At 47.2% G+C, this 23,805-nt stretch overlaps 1 protein-coding gene across 9 annotated transcripts in view; it reads left to right on the top strand.

The window, feature by feature from the left end:
- Window positions 1-23,805, top strand: part of LOC147021332 (supervillin-like) — a 241,248-nt gene that overhangs the window by 190,242 nt on the left and 27,201 nt on the right. For all 9 annotated transcript variants that reach the window (XM_085891183.1, XM_085891184.1, XM_085891180.1 and 6 more), the window contains 4 exons: window positions 3,402-3,549; window positions 7,595-7,740; window positions 8,934-9,094; window positions 9,352-9,499. In XM_085891183.1, the coding sequence (XP_085747309.1) occupies window positions 3,402-3,549; window positions 7,595-7,740; window positions 8,934-9,094; window positions 9,352-9,499 (603 nt within the window). The remainder of the gene's footprint in view (window positions 1-3,401; window positions 3,550-7,594; window positions 7,741-8,933; window positions 9,095-9,351; window positions 9,500-23,805) is intronic.

Raw genomic sequence — 23,805 nt, 5'->3', positions numbered from 1 at the left:
ATGCACAGTTATTTAATTATTTTCCACAGTCGCTCACAAAATGTATAACCCACCGCCAATACTGTACTTCTTTGGAGTTTGTACATCTGATTTTACTTTCCCTGCTGAGATCCCAGTGGATCCCTTTCATCTGCAACTCCTTACCTCATGGTTTCATACATCTGTGCACTCGTTACCTCTGCCACCGAAGTTTGACAGAAGTTGTTTTCATTCCTGTCTGTCTGTCTGTTTGTCTGTGAGCAGGATCTATGAAAAAGTTGAAGACCGATTCAGACAAAACTTGGTGGGCAGGTTGGGTGTGCGACAATGATGAATTCATTTGATTTTCGTGAAGATCCGCATTCGGATCTGGATACAATAATTTATTTTATTTCTTAAGTGATTCTTCACCATTGAGAGATTGGTCTAAAAATGATATACAGGGGGCTGCAAAAGTAGGTATACAGTTTTGCACGTTTTGTTTTTCATTACTGTATACCTACTTTTGCAGCCCCCTGTATAACATAATATTAAAAAACGTTGTGGAAGAGTTGTGACAAAACCAGGTCGATGAGTTGGTTCGGTGATGAGAACAAGCCAGTTAGATTTTGGTTGATGTCCGCATGCAGATCTGGTGTATCAGTGGGATACAAAAACTATCTTAACCAAGGTGTGGCACTTGTGAAATCCTTTAATCTCCTATCCCTGTCAAGGCTGTAGTGCCCCAATGCAGTGTTTTGGGCCCAATCCTATTCCTGATGTTCATCAATGATCTCTCTGGCTCTGGAAAATCCCCTTCTATCCATTTGCTGATTACTCGATCCTCTGCTGTGTCATCCATCATCCTTCATGCAGGCAGGCTGCAGCCTCTTCCCTCTCTTCAGACCTTGAAAAAGAAAAAAAAATCACATACTGGTGAAACACTTGAAATATGTCTTTCAATCCTGACAAATCTCATTCTCACTATCTCTCTCCGAAACGACCATCTGGCAAACCCTCCTATCTGCTTTCTTAACGATCCTCTTGAGGAAGTTCAGTCATTCAAACTCCTTGGTCTCACGATCAGCCAAGATCCTTCTTGGGCAAACCACATTACAAAGTTGGCCTCCAAAACCAGCCGCCAACTCGGTGCCATACAAAGTCCTTCCTTGACACACCTGAACTCCTATTGACCTACAAGGCCTTCATTCCACAGCTTGATGGCATACTGCTCTCCCCTCCGGGCTGGCTCCCCTGCCTCACATCTTGCTCAGCTTGATGTTGTGGAAACGAGGCCTTTAAGATTATTGGAATCTCCCATGATGAAGTTGAGTCTATGGGCTTATCACTTCGCCATCGCAGACAGCTCGGTGGTCTCTCTGTCTTGTACTGCCTCCTTTCTGGTTTTGCACCCTCTGCTCTTTCCATGCTTTCCATTTTCCATCAAAACAAACTAAAAATCTGTGCGTAAAGCTGATGTTGCAGAAGTTGCGTACTCGCTCTCTTATTCCGTGTACTACTAAGCCATGGTAATCTACATCTCCACATTAAAGAAAACAAAAAAACAATGTATGCATATTGCATATATATATATATATATATATATATATATATATATATATATATATATATATATATATATATATATGTCTGTAATTCCAGCAATCTCTGTGTGTCTGTCTGTCTGTCTGCGACCGCCGTTTCTCGCCGACTATCGGTCCGATCTCATTGAAACTTGCCAGGAATATTGCCGGGGCCCCGCAGATGTGCCTTTTCAAGGTTTGATATCAATCGGACGAGCGGTTCCCAAGTTACGGCCATTTATCTGTCGACCAATGACAGGACACGGTACTGTGACGTCACGAAAGATATCACAATTAATGTTTATTTATTTATCATTATTATTTCTTTTGCACGATTGAAACTTGCCAGGAATATTGCTGGGGACCCGCGGATGTGCCTTTTCGAGGTTTTATAGAGAGAGACTGCACATACTGGCACTTAACTACGGGCCCGCCCATATATATATATATATATATATATATATATATATATATATATATATATATATATATATATATATATATATATATATATATATATATATATATATATATATATATGCACCCGGCGCTGCCCGGATTCTTTTTGAATGAATTTAATCTTCTATACATATGTCTGACGCTAGCACAGTATCAGTTCCCTATTGGGCCATGGCAGTCATAGGCGAAGGGGGTTGGTGAGGGGGAAACACACCCCCTTTCCCCCCCCCCCCGGCCGAGGGGCCTTGCCACATAGCCTATAACCTTCCCGGGGCCCATCCCGACATTTTTTGTTTCAGTGGTTCACTCCTATCTTTCACCTTTCAGATTAGCGCGTGCAGACAAACAAACAAACAGACAAACAAAAAATTAAAATCATATGTTAGATATATTGTATATGGCATTGGCCCCATGTCAATTGGCTGAAGTTGAAAAATTAACGTTACAAAATCAGGTGATGACGTCATAATTCAGAAACCGGAAGTCGGAAGTACAATTATTTTACATCGGGACACTCCCGGGTACATGTTCTGTCAGCATGTGACGTTTGGTGAGGATCAGCCCAGTACTTTTCACGTGCATAGGTCACAGAGAAACACACACACAAACATACACACTTTCAACTTTATATATATATAGATAGTGTTTCTATCTCGGCATGCAGATAGACAACCAAGCACCATTTCAGGTGTATGTAGCTGCCACGTAATTCTTCAACTCCGAGTCGAGGAGTTCGTTGGTTCAAACCCTGTCTGAGCTGTTTGAGATATATCACTGAAGGGAATGTGGGTCAGGGAGTTCCCCCATGTAGACACCCCTAAAATTGCCAGCACAACATCTTTTGACATTTTACCGTCTCAATCCCACAACAAATAAAATTACACCAACCCTCACACTACATACCTCGAACATACATACCTCATACATACTCAACAACTACCTCTAACATAGACATTTTCATACAATTGTTAGTTTTGCCACCTACAAAGAAAGATGTCGTGATGGCAATCCATAAAAGGGTTGTGGTGTTGTGTTGTGGTGTCATTCCTTCCTTCCTTGTTTGGGTGTTTTTGAGGATTCCATCCCAACATGTTTTTTTCATTTTTATGAAATGTATTTTCTAACCTGTCATGCTTTCTCAAGAGACCTTTAATTTTTTTTCATTTGACTTTTAATTGAGATCAAACATAACAGTGGGTTGACATCCAACGTCAGCAGAGGCATATCCGTTGATGCAATCGTGTTAAGTTCTACCTTCTAGTTTAAGATTAAATTTGTTGATCTTGTAATTTATGACAACAATACAATTGCATATTTTGAGCTTTTATGCCGTGGGGTTGTCGATCTCATAAAACGTGCTTATGTTTCAACACTGGCATTGCTTTGCTCTACCACCTCCAGGCTTCTGACCTAGCAACCCTCATCCAGACAAAGAGGGACTTGGGTTGTCGAGCACCGAATATCACCGTCATTGAGGAAGGCATTAACTGCAACAGCAACCGAGCTCGCACCTTCTGGGATCTGCTTCAGGGACGTGTTCCATACACAGGTTCCCAATTCCAATGCATGTTATTTGTGTTAAACGTGTCGGGTTGTCTGTTTCAATTGATTAGACATAGTGTGCTTTATCAGGGTGTACACCCCAGCCGATTCATTACAAGTAGTCAGAAGCCAATGCATATACCTACGGTAACCTTATTCTGGCATCGATTGTGTGTTGGGAAGCACAGTACCCGATCTGGGGGGGGGGGGGTTAAGTTGCCGGGAAGGTAAATCAGGATTTGAACACTGGACCCTACCTAAATTAAGTGTCTCAGACAGTGTCTACGGTTGTTTAACAACCCATCGCACCGCGGAGTTATATTGCGGAGCCGGCGGCTTCAGGATCCTCTTGTGGGAAGGAGATACGAAAACTCCCCTCGTAATCCACCCTGAGGCGAATCCTTAACATTTGATAAAAATAAACATACATTTCCAGGATATATATATATATATATATATATATATATATATATATATATATATATATATATATATATATATATATATATATATATATAATAACTTCATGGAGCATAGTGAAGCCTGATAGGTCGTGCAATGTTCCAAAGGCCATTTCTGAAACCTTTTATGAAACCAAAAACGAAGGAGTACATTTGGGATTCATCCATGCATTGTTGGTTCAGTTTGATTTAAATCTCTAATTGTTTAGACTGTCTTTCCCGAAATCAGAAACTGTCTGTATCCACCTTGTTCACATGCCATTGCATGCATTCTGCTGCTCAACAATAGTTTATTTCATTCTTGCGAACACAGTTTCCTTGTCTGCTCGCAATAGTAACTACAAACGAGACCATTTATTGACTATATGGATATCGGGGTACAGGACGGGGCAGAGAGGGGAGGGAAGAGACAACATGGGACCATTGACAGTTATGGGGGGACTGTTCCCAATTCAGTGTTTTTGTGTAATATATGAGGGGGACGACTGTCCCAGATGTCCAATCAGACTTGGACTCCTCGTTTTGCTATTTCTCCGTGCACACAGCTTCTGTTCAAACTGAAAATTGTTCCCTTCATCCATTTCAGTTGCTTTTAAAGGCCCGGTCACACCTTGACGTTTTAGCCAGCGATGGCAACGTATTAAAATTTATGTAAAACGCTGGCTTACGTTGAACTTTTGATGTTTTTTTTTAAAGATTCGGACGTATTCATTGCGACTTGGTCTTATGTATAACGCATTGGTAACGGACACAGAACGTTTCGTTGTGTTATAGATAACTTATACCAACGAATGCTGAACCTGTTGTCGGCCTACACAACCGATGCCCAACGATAGTCTAACTTAGGCATAGCGCGTTGCACGCATCGCCGACGATGTCGTGACGTAGCCTATTAAAAGGCTGACGCACAACGATTCGAATCATAACTGCCGTAGAAATGGAAGTGACAACATCGCGGTCACACCTTGGCGATCTTGCCAGCGTATGCCGACCTAAGAAAAATGTGTCTAAAACGTTGGGGCACGTCAAATACGGTATGAGTAAGTTTGGTATACGTGAGTACAACGCTAAAGTACGCTATCATACGTCGTAGTAAGTAGAGTACGTCAAATATTAAACATGTTCAAAATTTTTGGACGTACTCGGCGTATGACACACGTTCCGCATGCGATGGGGATAAGTTTTACACACGATATGTGGACGCTTACACGCGTCCACAAAGGCTACTTATAAGCTACTCATAAGTCGAAACGCGTCGCGGTAATGTCTTTTTTACGCGAAACTTATTTCTAACTTATGTTTGACGTGCTTTGAACCAATTATTTACGTAGTCCCAACACACATCGACGTATGTAGACGTATTCCAATGACGTCTTCCGGTCAACAACAAAAAAAATTAACGTGTTTCTAGCTTACAACTGCCATATAAAGACGTGTTCCCAGCGGTTTTGGGAATTGGTATATAAAAATGCTGCTCATAAAAGGGGAACCCAACAGTGTTTTCGAGTCCTTTTTGAGTCAATGTCCATGTCAGCAGTAACAGTATTAGTATTCGTATTAGTAGTAGTTTGTTCATGTTGGCAGTAGTAGGTGAGTGTGAGGGGAGGGTGTGGGTTATGATGGATCGTCCTTGCGTCCGCGTGTCCACTGGTAGGAGACATCTTTTCACCATTGTTCGAAGTTCTTCGCAGCTAATTTTTTATGGGGCTTTTTCAACAATGAGCTATAGCTTGTTTTTACGATTTAGGTCTATTCATAACGGGTTGGACAAATGCACAATGAACTAATAATGTGCATAGAGCGCTTTGATTACTTATAGATACGATATACCAACGAATAATTATCGTGAAGCCGGCGTTCACAAACTATGCCCAACGATAGCCTAACTTATCCATATCGTGCGGCAGTTTATCTTTGCCGGTGACGTAGAGTTTGCTATTCATAGGCTGCCACTCAACGATTTAAATGTCTGCATCTCCACTATTGAAAGTAGACGCTTGCGCTCAACAATTGGATTTTTTTTTACACTCAACGACTTTTAAACGGTACCACTCAGCTATTTTCATTGTTTACAATGAACGATTTAAATTGCTGTCACTCGCCTTTGTTTTTTGACGCTGGCGCTCGGAAATTTTAATCGTTTCTATTGAACGTGCTAAATCGCTCAAACCCCACTATTGAAAGTAGACGCTTGCGCTCAACAATTCGATTTTTTTTACACTCAACGACTTTTAAACGGTACCACTCAACTATTTTCATTGTTTACAATGAACGATTTAAATTGCTGTCACTCGCCTTTGTTTTTTGACGCTGGGGTTTGGAAATTTGAAACGTTTCTTCTGAACGTGTTAAAATGCTCAAACTCGACTATTTTAAATAGACGCTGCCGATGGACAATTGGAATCATAGCCAAACTAGACATCGAAGTGTGAACATCCTCGTCATGCCGAAGAAAAGTTTGAAGAATGCTGCAAATAAGTGTCCTGGCCGTGGCCATGGACGCTGATGCAAGGACGATCCATTATACCGACGTCTTTCAGCCTATGAGTAACTTAAAAGTAACGTCTGTCGATGTGTGGCAACGATCGCGTAACGTGCCAACAACACGTTAATCATAGGTTAGAAATAAGTTTCGGGTACGCTAAACATTACCTTGGCGTGTCTCAACTTATGATTAACTTACAAGTCGCATGTGTTGACGTCTGTCAACGATCGCAGACCGTGCATACAACTTGTGGCCAGCGTAGCGGAACGTGTGAGTCATACGCCGGCATACGTCGTGAAATTTCAAGCATGAAAAAATTTGAGGACAACCAAAAAGTACAACGTTTAAACCCAGCGTACAACGACGTATGGCAGTGTTTTTCAGCGTGCTCTCAATGTTATCAAAACTTACCCATAACGTATTCAACGTGTGCCAGCGTTTTAGAAAAAAAATTCAAAAATCGGCATACGTTGGCTAAAACGTCAAGGTGTGACCAGGCCTTAACCTTCATGTCGGTTGACAAATCACCTGACACTAATTTTGCGTTCAAATGAAATAGTGTCAGTCGGTTCCCATTGATTAATTTTTGAAAATCACAAACACGATTATTCTTCATCATTGTATTTCCTTTCTTTCAAAAACAATAAACTTGCCTCCAATGAACCGATTGTTTGGAACATCGATTCATTCGGAAACCATTGATAGGCCATTATATTGTTATTTTCTTGCTTTCTTTAGCCGGGACCTCATTTTCAATTCTGAAAACAATAAGCTGTGGTGTAAGAAACACCATATCCAAATGTGATTTAAGATGTGAAGAAAAGCTCGGTTTTTAAATCTCCTTGGCCTCGACTCACCACATCATTCAAGATGAAGTCTCTTGCGATGTAGTGCTTGTGGACACGTCCTTGCGTGTATATATTTTTTTTCCCGGTGAATTAACTAACCATTGTTCACCATTTTATTCTTGCATTTCTGGGTAGAAGACTATGCACTTAAGTATTTCATATTGCATCCTTTGGGAATGGCCTGATTTAAAATGTGAAGTTGGAGTCACGGCCTGGGTACCATGTAACTAACCACCAACCCGGTCATGGCTGTGGCAGAAACTGGTGAGTCGCAGGAAGACGAAGACTATGAGACAGAAATTGTGGCCACAAACTGTGTGTTTCGTTTGGAAGGTGAACGCCTCATCCCAGATGATAAGTACTGGGGTCGTATTCCCTGCTGCTCTATCCTGGGACCCACTGATGTGAGGAACCCTCTTGCTTCATTTACCAGCCAACTGAACATTAAACGTTTGAGTTTTTCAAACATATTTGAAAAGTCATGTGTACCTATTCTAGATATTTTATATATCTTTTTTATAGCCATCATAAGATGTTAAGAGGAAAAGACAGACCTTGTATTTGCGAGGTGGATGGGATAAAGGCTGCATCTGAACTTTCTCCATCAGAGGTTTGGGAAGCAGTGTAGGATCAGGATGTTTGGAGAAATCTGATCGTGAATGTCACCAGATGTCGACTCAACTTGACGGACGGAACTCGATAGCTATAGCTATCATATCTGGAGTCTCTCCCATTTCTATAATGTCAGCCAATGTGCTTTGATTGATGATTATATTCGTTCAACTTTGCACAGTATAGTCCACAAGTACAGGAAGAAGCTGAAAGAAGTTTTTGTTTGTGAAGTGCAGACAGTTTGTGAGAAACAACCTATCGGCTTCAATTTTCCTGATCCGTCATGTGTTGGAAAATAAGCTGAGTCGAGCCAAGTTAGTACTTTGATGAGAAACTTTGTGGAAGGCTGGGTGTTGTAGGCTGAGGAATGCCTGGCAAAATGGCACACACTCACCTGTAACCCATCTGGTCTTAGATTTGCTCCCCTGTAGAGATGGATCTGACTAAACCGCTGTGCTGGTGCAGTTCTTGCAGGGGTGCTCCATGGCTCGGGGAATTTTTTTTTTCCGATAGGGACTTGATGCCATGACATCTGCATTTAGGTTGTGGATGTTAAATATTCCATGTTGGCTCTCAAGAGTAGGCCAATATCTGCCAATACTCTGGCCAAATTCGCTCCCTTGAAATATGAAATTCAGATTAAATGGAGTGGTGATATTGATGAGCAATATCTTGAACAGAATGGGATTAGTATGTAGAAGATAAGTAAATGTATGGGTGGAATTAATTTGGCAGGGGATTAATGATGGGACTAAATGGCCATGTCATCTAGATTTCCAATTAACAGTTTGCTTATCTTCTATGGATGAACCTCAGAACTTGGATTGATGGAACAAATCTTTGTTTTGTTCTTTAATAAAAAAATTGATACAAAAATGAGTGTTCTGATTATTATGCATCGGTACCATCAAGTACCATCAAGGCCACTGCAGAAACACCGGTGTCATGATGATGCAAACACCATGGAATTGTTTGTGGTGTGCAGGTGGTGGTGTTTGACTTTGGCACTGAGGTGTACGTGTGGCATGGTAAAGAGGTTAGCCTCAGCACTCGAAAGCTGGCTTTCCAACTGGCACGGCAGCTCTGGGCTGGGCCGTATGACTACTCTTCATGCCGTCTCAGCCCTCTTGGGAAAGACCTTTCTCGGTACTTCGGATAATAGAAATATACAATTTAAAGATATTTACATTGTTTTTAAGTGTTTTTTTTAGTTTGTATTCCTAAAAGGAAGTCGTATTACTTGATATTACTAATATACCGAGGAAGAAGATGTCAAATGAGTAGAGGAGGATGGATATGCAGGAGCTATATTTATAGATATGAAGATGGGTTTTCCTGTTAATTTTAGTATTTTTTTTTAATCCTGTTTTTAATTTTTTTTATTATTTTTGCTTTATCTTCAGAACCGGGGAGGGGCGACCACCTTGGGCCTTGTTGGGACGTTTAACGCAGCACAATGAAACTATCCTCTTCAAAGAGAAGTTTCTTGATTGGGCGAGTAGCAGTGCGTCAGACACTCGTACAACCGAGGCATCTCGGACAGGTGGACAGGTGCTGCCCTTCCATTTAAAATGCACTTAACACATATCCAGTACAGGTATAATCTATCTATAATTCCAGCAATCTCTGTGTGTGTCTGTCTGTCTGTCTGTCTGCGACCGCCGTTTCTCGACAAGCGCCGGTCCGATCTGATTGAAACTTGCCAGGAATATTGTCGGGGACCCGCGGATGTGCCTTTTCAAGGTTTGATATTCATCGGACGAGCGGTTCCCAAGTTACGGCCATTTTATTACTTTTTTCAGTGTTGGAAAGGTGTATATATCACAGCTGAAGTGTCGTTCCACCTTATCACCTTATCATGCCATTTTTTTTTATGGTCCATGTGTTTAACACACGATTTACCAATCTGATCTGATTGAAACTTGCCAGGAATATTGCCGGGGACCCGCGGATGTGCCTTTTCAAGGTTTGATATTAATCGGACGAGCGGTTCACAAGTTACGGCCATTTTATTACTTTTTTTCAGTGTTGGAAAGGTGTATATATCGCAGCTGAAGTGTCGTTCCACCTTATCACCTTATCACCTTATCATGCCATTTTTTCCCAAAGATATCTCAGAATAATGATAACAGCATATTATTAATAATAATAGCACAATAATTCGCAGTAATAAAAAGAATAACGTGATACAATGACCAATGTCTGTCAACCAATAACGACCGATATATTGTCTGTCAACCAATAATGACCAATAATGTCTGTCAACCAATGACAGGGCACTGTGCTATGACATCACAAATGATGTCACAATGCTTCCTCTTTTTTTTTCTTTTTTTTAATATGATGTCACAATTGACTCTGGGACCTGAGTATGTGTCTTTTCAAAGTTTGATATCGTTCTTCTTCATCAAGGTTTGAATTAATTGTTGTGCTTGGTAGACATTTGTGAATACATTTACAGAGGGGCAAGAGAGGAGGGGGGAGAGAGGAGAGATGAGAGAGAGAGGGGCCCGCACCTACGCACCCGCACTAGTTAATCAAATATGAACAATACAACCTGGGGCCTATTCATGCACAGCTTCAAATGCAACCTTGTGTCATAGAAGCGCATGACGTGGCATTGTCATAAAGGACTCAACTTGTTTTCTGGATTACTTTGCTGCAGATTAATGTTTTTTTTAATAATGGAGAGACTAATGTCCATTTTCAGAAGGGTTACAAATAGGATACTAACATGTTAGGCATTACTAATGGATCCCCAAACTGCACCAAGGAACATTTCCACATGTGGTGAGTTTTTCATTAGTGTCTGATTACACAATGGTTAATAAATGTCCACCGGGTTAATTTGACACAACTTAAAGTTTCAGACACGACTGGCAAGTCTGCCAACAGCAATGGCAGAGAGAACTTGTCGGTGATCTGCTTTTGCTGTGCTTTGAGCACGGCCTCAATCTGTCCATCTAACGGGTTAATAAACCAATTAATTAAGAGCTATGGAGCCCGCTCCTGGCCACCATACAATGTTTCATCAAATAGAGAGGATTTATTAACAATTAAATCGCAGGCAAAAATGCAATAGTTAATACTATTAATAGTTAAAAAACAAGAAAAGAGTTGTACTCTCATGTACTATAGTTGATAACAGGTCCTACTACAGTAGTCTGCAGAGCATTACGACAGGAAAGGAATGCTCGGAAAAGAGTGGGGGAGGGTGAGATGACAGGAAGGAGAGCACAGCCATATAGCGGCTATCACAAAGAGTAACGAATGATCGTCAATAAATTTAATGATAAAAAAATTTAAAAGCTGATTTGACTCTGATTTGGCCATCAGTGATGTCATAATACAGAAAGTGGCCAATATCTTGACAAATATGAATTATTTAACTACCAAAATCATGAAGCACTGCTCACCTTCACTCTTTCATTCCTCTTTTTTCCGCCTTTGGAATAAACTCCCACACTTTCTTCAATCCCATTCTTCCCTCCAGGCCTTCAAAACAGCTGTTCACCACCATCTCTTATCTTCCCCCATCCATAACCTGGATCTTATATACCCCTGTTAATCCACCCCAAACCCACCTCCTTCAAATTCCCTGCTTTCTTTCCTGAAAGTTCCTGTAATGTCCATCTTGTATACCTCGTGTTCCCCGCCCCATTGCTCTCCCTTCCACAGATCTCCTCATGTCTCTGTTCCCCACTGTTTTGTCCTCTCTCCTGCCCCTCTTGTCTCATGCTCCACTTGCTGTGCATTGTGTGTTGGCTCATATGAGCCTCGACAATGTATACTAAAAATATAATTATAGACACCTTGGAGTTGCACCTTATCAAATGGGGCTAATTTTGACACCACAGGATGTGACATCATCATACTGCAATTGTGCAATATCTCAAACTAAGGCTTGTAGACAGCAGGTCCCCTTTGGACAAGCTTGAACTCCCTTCCCTTCCTTGTCTCCTGTTTTATTTTAATTCCTTGCAGATGTTGTTGCTTTGCCTGCCTTTCCTGACTCTGGGTTGGATCGAGGGTCCGTGTGTGATGCTGTGTTGGCCTTTAGTAACGGTTGTAGCTTGCGTTGTGTGTAATTAATGACATACAACATTGGCATCCCCCCCCCCCCCGTTTCCTGTGCAATTGGTGCTGGGATAGCATAGGGCATAGGCTCGTCACTCCTGTCTCCCATAACACTGGTCTCAGGAGTGGGATAAGGATCTGAGAGGAGTGGACCTCGTGCTGTTACAATTGGCTGCGGTAATTAACTAAGTAATGTTACAGTTGGCTTCAGGTGCTGTTTCAATTACCACAGTAATTTGGTTTGATGGAGGATCAACGCTACCTTAGGAGAGGAAGGAAGAGTAGAAGAAGGGGAAGGAGAAATAGTTTTGGTGTGTGACAGGAGTGCCCAACCAATGTCACTTATGGGGAGTATGACGAGCAAACAGCAGGATGCGGTGGTTATGATGATCAATGAGAGGGGACTTTACCCACCCACTCACATGACAGAGCAGGAGTGCCAGGACGCTGACACCATGATTAAGCAACTGTACTGTGACTTGGAAAAATTCCAGGAGAGGGAGGAAATGGCTACAAAAGGAAACAAGAGTGCGTATGTGAAAACGTGCAAGGGTGCACTGTGGAGACAAATAGAAGAAAGAGATGAGGCACTGAAAAAGGGAGAAGAAATGGAGAAATATTGCCAAAGGACATTAAAGGACAAAAATAAGGATATGAGGCACCACAGAAGATAAAATAGATGGAGAAAAGTGTTATGAAATGATGTATAGTTTTGAAAACGATACAATTATTCATATCATCTGCAGTCGTCCCAATGAAAGGAGTGCCTGGAGTGATCATTGTAATGGATGGCAGTTGTTGCGTTCAATCCCACTTTAACAAACAAAATTCAACATGACATTATGATGAACGGTAAAATATAAAAATTGTTTTGATTTCAAAATGAATCTCAATCCATGATTCATTGAGGAGAACTGGAGTAAAACTCTCCTTTGTGGCAAGTTCATGAAATGTTATTATGGCCAAATGTCCGACCCCACCAATTACCATACAATCACCTTGACCTCTTAAGTTGTGGCTAAGGCTGAGAACATGCCGTTTTTACCTCCACCAACGAAGGTGGATGGAGGTTGTTTTCACCCCATCTGTCTTTGTTTGTTTGTCTATGAGCATGATATCTCAAAAGGTTGTTGACAAATTTGGACAGAATTTGGTGGAGAGGTTGGGTTTGTGACAAGGACGAATTGCTCAGATTTTGGTGAAGATATGGATCCGAATCCGGCCTCAATGGGATACAAAATGTAAACTGTTCAGCCTGGTGGAGGTATGCGCTCTCTTCCAAGTGTCATTCTAGTTATGTACATTTTCTAGCACAACATAAATATTTGATTAAACAAAAAAGAAGATTTAAATGAGCATATATTTTGTTTAACCAAGGTATTAGAGGAAGAAATTGACCTTTAATCGTCACAGTAATATATCCGATAGATTCCTCGTGTCAGAAAACATAGAAATCGACAGCTTGAAGATATCAGTTATAGTTGATGAGATATGCAGATTTTGGTTTTTCTCATTTACGTTCAAATGGAGGGTAACTGTTACCATAGAAAGCAGCCATTTCTGCAAATTTCTCAAGCGGGTCAGCTTGGCATCCTCGAGTTTCTGATTATATATGATTTTAAGATCCAAAAATCAAGAAAAACCCATTGTGGGAGCTTCAATGCAAGGTTACTTTAAACTTACTCGAGTAAGTAAAAAAGTGTGTGTGTGTGTGTGTGTGTGTGTGTGTGTGTGTGTGTGTGTGTGTGTGTGTGTGTGTGTGTGTGTGTGTGTGTGTGTGTGTGTGTGTGTGTGGTTGCGGTTCTCGGAACCACATGCATACAACAGATAGTTGCCCCGAGTCAGTTATGCCATTAATATACGTGCAGATAGACCCCTTCCTTTTGTGTAGTGGGAAGTACAAGGGAGTGCGTTGCGATGGGCTATTAGTTAGGATTATTAAATGATTTTTCCATTTTATTTTATTCCCACATTTTCTTTTCCGAGGTAAATCTGCCTCGCTTGCCCCTCGTCTCGCTTACCACAGCATGACAACCCACGGTACCCTCCCCAATGATCACTTCTGAGGCAAAATCGCAACGTGCACTATGGAGTAGACCGTCGCTGAGCTTCCACCATCTGCCCGAGGCCAGACATGTGCGGCGTGTCACGTACGCTTTCGCACCCAGGTGGGCGGGCTATACCGGCGTCTGGCCGAAACCCGGCCCAGGATAGCAGACCACGTGAGGGGTCGGGGCCAGTCAGAATGCCGACTCGGGCGATGACGTCGGATTCAGCATGGCCCCTCCCCCAACCTCCGGGCTCTATAAAACAAGGAGAAATCCTCCGTGTAGTGGTTGTTGTGTGTGTTCGGTGTGGGTGTCTTCACGCGGAGTGTTCCTGTTACTTGACTCCGCCCACGTCTTGCCTTGACGGCCCGCCTCATGTTACTCGTCTCCGCCCACATGACCTCGCTTCCTGCTTCTCGACCAAGCCTCCTGCCTGGTCCCACCTACTGCTCCACCCTCGTCCTCTGGACTCCTCCCTTCTCCACTCAAGCTACTCCTGTTCAGAACACGATCTCCACACGTGCAGCTGTGGCCAGAACAACGCGACTATTGTCGGGTACCGCACCACGGAGCATCCCCCCCCGAAACGCCCAGGTCCTGAAAGCTATAACCTCAACCTCCTCCCTGGCTGCAAAAGTCCTTTTTTTTCATTGGGGTTTCTTCTTTTTCTGTGTGTGTGCGTGTCTGAGTGTGCTCGCGCCTGTCTGTTAAGTAAGCCTGTAGAAGATCTTTTGTTGTTACTGTGAATAATCTCACGTCAGGTCTGCACTGTCTGCTTTAGTCAGTTGCCTGTATAATTGTCACACCCTCCATACCCCTCTCCTCTTTCCCTGCGTTACATACCCAATAAATCTTTGTTGTGCCACATGCTTTTCCTCTCTTGCTGTAAATAAATAATTGTTGTTGAAATGTTTCCAGCTCGCCTTTGTCTTTTCTCTCATTGGTCCAGCATGGTTCGAATCCAGGTTTTGCCGGGTCTTTATTCCCAACGGTCCGTTCCTTTTAGCCGGTACGTCCTTGGCAATGTCGATCGGCTGCATCCGATCCGGTAGAGTGATCCGGTTCGGACAAGGCGTACCAAGGGCATGGTTCCCCGGTGGATAAACCGCGTGGTTAATTAGGTAAACCGATTAACCCATAGGCGGGACGACCCTAGGTCACGCGATTGAATTATTGGCGTCCACGGTCGGTTAAGCGACCCGCTGCGTCACGGAATTATCCTTGAGCGACGGCCTACAATTCCGGGAGTCTGGTGGGAATCGACGTAGCTTCCCCCACCTAGTGGTCTTCTCACTCGCCGGCCCGCAACAATATATATATATATATATATATATATATATATATATATATATATATATATATATATATATATATATATATATATATATATATATATTGTTGCAGATTCGCGCCCACCGGCGTGCGAACGGCCATGTAACTCGAATCGCGGCACGTCGCCCACCGGACGGACAATCCAGTCGTGACCCTCTCGGACTAACGCCGGGAACTAGTCACGGGTGGACCTTTCGGCCTCACCACGATCGTGCCAATCGGCCCCCCGCGTGGGATAGGGTTGCTCGCCAAATTCGACCTACCTAAGTACCCACACGGAGGGTAGACCGGGCGATCGCACCTCGCCGCAGGCCGACTTCGGACACGGGCCACTTTAAGCGACCCGTTCCGTACTATCGGGATAACCGAGCGGTGTTATCGTCGGCCCCGACGGTTCGATTAATTATCGGGCGTTTTAGCCCACGACCAACCCTTTACGTGAAGTAAGATGGAGATTCAATAAAGGAAAAGACGAAGCGAAACGGGAAAAACAGTTCAACAATAAGCACATTTATTTCGCGATGAACGGAAAGCACACATATACAATTACACCAAAAGCAAATGTAATAGAAGAAGAAACACAATATTACACAAAAAGCAAATATAAAAGAAGAAGACAATGCAGAGCTATCCGACTACCGAGCACACGGCAACACTTATACAATTTTACTTCACAGACGGCGCCGACAACACATATACCCAAAGCAAAAGAAAAGGACCACCCTCAAGGATGAGGCGGGCCTGCGGCCGAGACCGCGTCGGGCCTACCCGTCTGATGATGAGACGCAAAGTGGCGGTGGCGCCCCAACTCCGCGGGCCTAGCGGACAGTGTCTGGTAGGGGGTGGGAAAGGGGCCCCCTTGTCGCACTATCTCAGCGCGGGGGGGGAAACAGGAGGGGGTTGTTGATGCTCGGGGGATGGAGGATATCTCCCTGTCTCGGGTCCCGCGACGAGCGTCTCCACCACGACCTCGGTCGCGCCGCCGGCCTCTCCCTCCACAGCTCCCCGAATCCGACGCGAGCACCCCCTCGACCGCCTTCGCCGCCGCCACCTCTCCACAGCTCCGTCCAATCGCCCTCTCCGTCTCCTCTCTTGACTCGTCCCAACTCTTCACTGGCTCCGCGAACTCCCAACTGCGAACTGCCTTGACTGACGAACGCAGCCGTTTATATCCCCCGTGGCCTCGCTCCTTCACCTTTGACCCTTTACCTCCGACCCTTCACCTCTAACTGGCTCCCCATTGGACCGAGGAAAAGTGGGCGTGAATGCTTTTTGATCCATGAATTTGCATATATCGACCACACTCCAACGTACCTGGAGGCGGGGCCAAATCGCCCCATGCTCACCGATAGGACGGAACAGAAGTGGGCGTGAGTCGTTTTTGATCCGTTTTCTTCGGAAAGGCCGTGCCTCTGCACCCGCTGCTCGGTGCGCGCCCTGCACGAGTCCAGTATCGGTGCCCACAAGTGGCACGGGAATAGTGGTGATGCGATGGTTGCGAGGGCGAGTTGTGACGGTAAAGGTCGTGGCTGTTGTTGTGAAGCGGCGTTGCGGTTGGTGGTTGTTGTGTGATGGCTGTTGAGACGTGGTTGGTGGTGGTAGTAATGGCGGCTGGTCCAAAATAAAGATAGTAAAGAAAAACGGCTATCTAAAAGGGTCGCAGCCCGCATGAATGACATTTATTCCCTCTAAACAACGGGTTTGGGCCTAACTACACATATACTTACAGAGATATCTCACCTAAGGGACCTGAATGGTGGTTTGCGAATTTCGTCAACCACAACACCACCCCCTCCCCTTTTTACAGACTCGTCCCGAGTCGTCAATTTTCGTGTGCCATCATGTGTAGTTTTCCCCGAGTACATTTTACCTACGGATCCCTGAGTGCGACATTCCTGGTATTCGTGTCCCCAAAATAAATAACCTGAGGGCTGAGTAACTACCTAAACAAACTCACTCACACGGACGACTTAAAAAAAATTGCCGGCGCAAAGACATACATGCCGGGGGCGCACTCATATGTACAGTACATCTTAACCTTAACTTACAAATTTTACACTAAACCATGGCCCAGGAACAATGAACTCTGCAAAAAGAAAGCAGTTAGCAGGGAGCCAGGCTGCTCGCATGCAGTCTCTGGCTCAAACAGTGCAGGTGACAGGGAACGTGGCCGGCTGCTCACACGCAGTCCAAGGCCTTCCCTTTTGAACTGAACGCAGTGAACCACAACGGTGCATGGGCTGCACAAATGCAGTCTCCGTGCCAGCTCAAGTGGCACACGCAATGAGCACAACGAATGGATGGATGAATGGATGCACGCAAACACGGTGCACGGGCCGCCACTGCAGGCCCGTGTTGTAGCTGCCAACAGGGCAGTTCTTGCAGCTTGCAAACTGTTGCTTTTACGATGATCCCGGCGCACATGGCAATGAACAGGGGGGGGGGGGAAAGCAAAATTGAACGGGGCTGGTGAACAAGGGCAGTGGGCATGGCATGGCAAAGGTAGCAGGCAAACACAGCCCGCAGAAGAAGGCCGCTGCAGGCAAACACAGCCGGCAGACGAACTGGCCGGCACAGGCCTTGCAGCACAGCAGCTGCAGACGATCCAGCCGGCACAGGCCTAGCAGCAAAACAACAGCTGCCGATGAAGTGGGCCGGCCTTTGCCTTGCAGCAACGCAGCCAGCAGATGAAGCTGGCCAGCCTTTGCCGTTCAGTGGAGGTTGGTGGAGGGAGTGCGGTGGTGCTGGCCACTCGGAAGGCGGGCTCGGACCTCCCCTACGGTCTCCCTCCCAACCTATCGCCTTTGCCTGTCATTGTCTATACCCACTCCCTTAATTTGTCAAACCCCAATTTAGCCCCAACTTATTTTTTTATTTTTACTTCCCCACTATAAATCGTCCCCTAACCCCCTGTACTGTCCTTGTTCGGCTAACCTATCCTGTCACCTAGCCTACTCCCAACCCCTACGTTCCCTTCCCGGAGGGGAATAAGGGAGAGCTAGCGTCCTGTGTCGAGGCCCAATCTAAGCCTCAGGATGGCCTCCCCAGAGTTCAGCGATCTATAACCAAAGTGGGTCCAGCGGCCCACAACGAGAGCGAGGGGATGGATGGTGCGGAGGGGTACACTTCCTAATCTACCCTAACCATTTAACTGTTAAACTACCCCGGGGCTTTCAACAAGCGCCTCTCGCTTAAACTATTGGTTCTATAAACCCAGATTCCCGTCGCCTGTGTTGGTGTCCTCACAATTTCGGGCCTCGCCCCCCAATTTTCTCTCCGTGCCCTCACACGGTCTCATGGCTGGGACACGTGGCTCCCTTTGGCAGGCACGACCCTCTACCAATTCTCCCGCTATGGCACCCCCGGGCACTACACTGCCTCCGAGCCTACCAGCTCCCTAAACACCGGGGAGTGCCCCCCATGGCACCTCCCCTGAAATGCACACGTGGCAGGCTGGCTTCCCAGGCCCCTTTCCGAGGGTCACCCGTGCCCACAACACTGCCCACGCGGCTAATGGCGCCCCGGGCCCCCGCACCAAGCAGGCGCACCCGTGCCCACTACGCTATCCCGGCCCCCCCATGGGCCCTTGGCCTACCACGGCCGACTAGCCTGGTGCCCGGGGTACCCACTCAGCGATACTCACCTTTCGCCACCACGCTCCCAGCCCGTCAACAGGGCTCCTGCACCCCTCCAAACGGGTTTCGAGCCTACACTCCCACCAACAACAAAACGACCTCCATTTTTCAATTTGACTAACCCAGCTAACTTACTTTATACTGACCCCGGGGTCCCTTGGGCGGGAGTCACTCCTCCCCCCAATCACTCATCGCACCATGCAGTCCCCATTCGCTCCATACACACAGACCCGCTGGCCTCACTCACTCACCAAGCACATGTTTCCACTTCACTCACCAACTCTTCAACACACTCACCGCTGAACGCTGTCATCCTTCTATCTGCATCCCCTAACTAACTCGTGCTCCCACGTCGTCCCTTAAACTACAGCACGTTCCTTTTAACACTACGTAGCTAAGCTACGTCCCCACTACACATTCACTGTCTGTCACGGTCTCCTAATAATCCCATAAATCAATTTCCCAACCTAAATCTGGCTACAATCCCTCTAACTAATCCATTCCACGGACCCCATGAGGACTTACCCCTGCCCCATGAAGTCGGTCTAAGTAAGCTAACCCTTCCCCCTAACTAGTTTCCATCCTGTGCCCTGGGGTCAAGGGGGTCTTCCACCCCTTGCCCAGGAATCCTGTGCACCCAAAAGTGAGGCTTGCTTTTTTTTTTTTTTTTTTTTCACATGCGCAGCACCAGCGCGGCAACTCGCGCACTTTGCACCTGCCCGTGACGTCATGCAGCTGCACGTGTACCTCGTCCCTCCTTGGACGGTACCATCCGGCAGGGATACCCCTCCTGCCGGATTCCAACCCCGCGTGCAGCCATGACGTCACCGTGCGCATAAAAAAAACACAAGCCCCACATCTCGAGGGGTTCCCCACGCGAACACATGTGCTCTGCCCGTTGGAGCTTCACACACACGATCGCGTGGAGAACCCGTCCGGTCCAAATCCATAATCCTGCCTAAACTTTGTCCGTCCGCGGGATCGGCAAATCCACCGCGTGCGTTTCCGGACCGGGACTTCACTCTCGCAAGCGAGCACGTGGGGGCCTCGTGCGTTGCACAGCATGGACTTCGTGCTCGCTGCTGGGTGAACCCGGCACGGTCCCCGAAACAACTACAGCCGCTACCCGGCTTTCTTTCCTCTCATGTCGCCGTCGTCGCCATTCGACCCATGCACACCTGCGTGTTACGACGCTCACACTCCATTCCATTACATTCACCCCGGGAGACGCGGCTGCATGTTCACACATGCCCACCGACATCTCCCTCACACACCGCTCTCTCACACACACGGTCTCCCTTGCACTCGGCCGTTCACTCACGCATGCTACCTCCCTCGCACACGTGGCTCCACGCACTCGCGGCCTTTCACTCACTCGTGCCATTTCCCTCACACAAACCACACCACTCACACACGCGGGGGCACTCACCCGCGGTGCCTCATCCACACACCGTGCCTCACTCACACACGCGGGGGCACTCATCCGCGGTTCCTCATCCACACACCGTGCCTCACTCACACACGCGGGGGAACTCATCCGCGGTGCCTCATCCACACACCTCTCTCACTCACACACGCGGGGGCACTCACCCACGGTGCCTCATCCACACTGGCCGTTTCATCCACACACACGGCCTCTTCCACTTGCGGTGCCCCTTTTACACACGGCGTGCTGGGAAGCACGTACTCCGGCACAATCGCCACCACACCACTCACACACGGGGTCGCTTCCACACACGGGGACGCACTCACACCTTGCACCACACACACAGGGACAACCACACTGGGGATTCGTGTCCCCACAAGGGTCTCCGGGGCCTCTATACCCCCAAGCTCTCCGTGCACCCGTTCGCAGCACCCGTCCCCTCAACCTCGCAAAGCACGACCGAACTCACCTGGTCGTGACTCGCCTCAAGGGGGCATACTCCCTCCCCTCGTTCCTGGAGGAGGCCATCCCGCTGCTCGCACTGGGCCTCCACCCAGTCCACCAGCTCACCCCCATTATCCTCCACTACCTCCGTGTGTGTGTGTGCGTCACTTACCCCGTCTTCATCGTGCAGTCTTCCCTCTATCGTTCCCATCTCCCGTGTCTCTGCCAACTCAGTCACCTCTTCACCCTTTATCTCCCTTGTCTCAACTATCATTTCCGTCTCTTCCCTTGTTATCTCCCTCGTGCACGTCTCCGTCACCCCAATTAGTTTGTCCCTCTCGGTTACCGTCACTTTTTCTGTCACGACCCTCGCCCAACACGCCCCCCGAATTATTTTGTCACCCGCCTCCACCGCGGGCCCGACAGCCGTTGCACCCCCTTCCAGCTCGTTCGCTCCCACACGTGGAGTCGCCATTTTTAGCTCCCTGGTCACTGCCTTCATGCCCGCCTGCAGGCTTCGGCCCATGTTCTGCGTCTCACCCCGCAGCTTTTTAGTTTCTTCCTTCATGTTTGTTTCCATTCCGTTCATTAGCTTGTTCATTCCGTTCATTTGCTTGTTCATGCCTTTCATTTCGTTTTTCATTTCATATGTGTTTGTATCCATCTTTTCGTTTATTTGTTGTGTATTCGCATACATCTTTTGTGTATTCGCATCCATCTTTTGTGTATTCGCATCCATCCTCGCTGTCATTGCCGCCAGCATGGCGAATAGCTGGGCCATGTCGGGTGCGCTTGGGTGAGCCGTTTCGGCAAAGATCGGGGGGTTTTGGCGGAGGGGGGAGGGGAGGTGTCATACACCGCGGCCGCCGCCGCACCTTTTTCGGGCTCTGGGCTCAGTTGGGGGAGTTCATGTTCCTGCACAACCAACATTTCCTGCACGGGGATTTCGTCCTGAGCCATGGATTCTACACATTACTACACATATACATTTCTAATACCCCCGGCTCCCGCTCGCCTTGAGACGCCATCTTGCTTCTCGCAAAGGGTTAATTTCGCTCGCTCGTAATTTGGAGGGAATCGGGGGTCGCTCCTCTCACCCCTGGACCGATTCCCGTGAATTTAGCTGGAGACAGGAGAGCCCGTTTTCCCGTTCTCCGTTACCAGTGCCGCGAGGAGGGCGATGAGTTTGTATCGCACGACCTGACACCAGTGTTGCGGATTCGCGCCCGCCGGCGTGCGAACGGCCACGTAACTCGAATCGCGGCACGTCGCCCACCGGACGGACAATCCAGTCGTGACCCTCTCGGACTAACGCCGGGAACTAGTCACGGGTGGACCTTTCGACCTCACCACGATCGTGCCAATCGGCCCCCCGCGTGGGATAGGGTTGCTCGCCAAATTCGACCTACCTAAGTACCCACACGGAGGGTAGACCGGGCGATCGCACCTCGCCGCAGGCCGACTTCGGACACGGGCCACTTTAAGCGACCCGTTCCGTACTATCGGGATAACCGAGCGGTGTTATCGTCGGCCCCGACGGTTCGATTAATTATCGGGCGTTTTAGCCCACGACCAACCCTTTACGTGAAGTAAGATGGAGATTCAATAAAGGAAAAGACGAAGCGAAACGGGAAAAACAGTTCAACAATAAGCACATTTATTTCGCGATGAACGGAAAGCACACATATACAATTACACCAAAAGCAAATGTAATAGAAGAAGAAACACAATATTACACAAAAAGCAAATATAAAAGAAGAAGACAATGCAGAGCTATCCGACTACCGAGCACATGGCAACACTTATACAATTTTACTTCACAGACGGCGCCGACAACACATATACCCAAAGCAAAAGAAAAGGACCAACCTCAAGGATGAGGCGGGCCTGCGGCCGAGACCGCGTCGGGCCTACCCGTCTGATGATGAGACGCAAAGTGGCGGTGGCGCCCCAACTCCGCGGGCCTCGCGGACAGTGTCTGGTAGGGGGTGGGAAAGGGGCCCCCTTGTCGCACTATCTCAGCGCGGGGGGGAAACAGGAGGGGGTTGTTGATGCTCGGGGGATGGAGGATATCTCCCTGTCTCGGGTCCCGCGACGAGCGTCTCCACCACGACCTCGGTCGCGCCGCCGGCCTCTCCCTCCGCAGCTCCCCGAATCCGACGCGAGCACCCCCTCGACTGCCTTCGCCGCCGCCACCTCTCCACAGCTCCGTCCAATCGCCCTCTCCGTCTCCTCTCTTGACTCGTCCCGACTCTTCACTGGCTCCGCGAACTCCCAACTGCGAACTGCCTTGACTGACGAACGCAGCCGTTTATATCCCCCGTGGCCTCGCTCCTTCACCTTTGACCCTTTACCTCCGACCCTTCACCTCTAACTGGCTCCCCATTGGACCGAGGAAAAGTGGGCGTGAATGCTTTTTGATCCATGAATTTGCATATATCGACCACACTCCAACGTACCTGGAGGCGGGGCCAAATCGCCCCACGCTCACCGATAGGACGGAACAGAAGTGGGCGTGAGTCGTTTTTGATCCGTTTTCTTCGGAAAGGCCGTGCCTCTGCACCCGCTGCTCGGTGCGTGCCCTGCACGAGTCCAGTATCGGTGCCCACAAGTGGCGCGGGAATAGTGGTGATGCGATGGTTGCGAGGGCGAGTTGTGACGGTAAAGGTCGTGGCTGTTGTTGTGAAGCGGCGTTGCGGTTGGTGGTTGTTGTGTGATGGCTGTTGAGACGTGGTTGGTGGTGGTTGTAATGGCGGCTGGTCCAAAATAAAGATAGTAAAGAAAAACGGCTATCTAAAAGGGTCGCAGCCCGCATGAATGACATTTATTCCCTCTAAACAACGGGTTTGGGCCTAACTCCACATATACTTACAGAGATATCTCACCTAAGGGACC

The sequence above is a fragment of the Eptatretus burgeri genome, chromosome 8 (assembly GCF_056783735.1).
Source record: "Eptatretus burgeri isolate ZD-2024b chromosome 8, Ebu_testis_v1, whole genome shotgun sequence".
In the NCBI taxonomy this organism is placed as follows: domain Eukaryota; kingdom Metazoa; phylum Chordata; class Myxini; order Myxiniformes; family Myxinidae; genus Eptatretus; species Eptatretus burgeri.
Note: the sequence above shows the minus strand (reverse complement) of the source record. Positions and strands in the feature narration are given on the sequence as shown.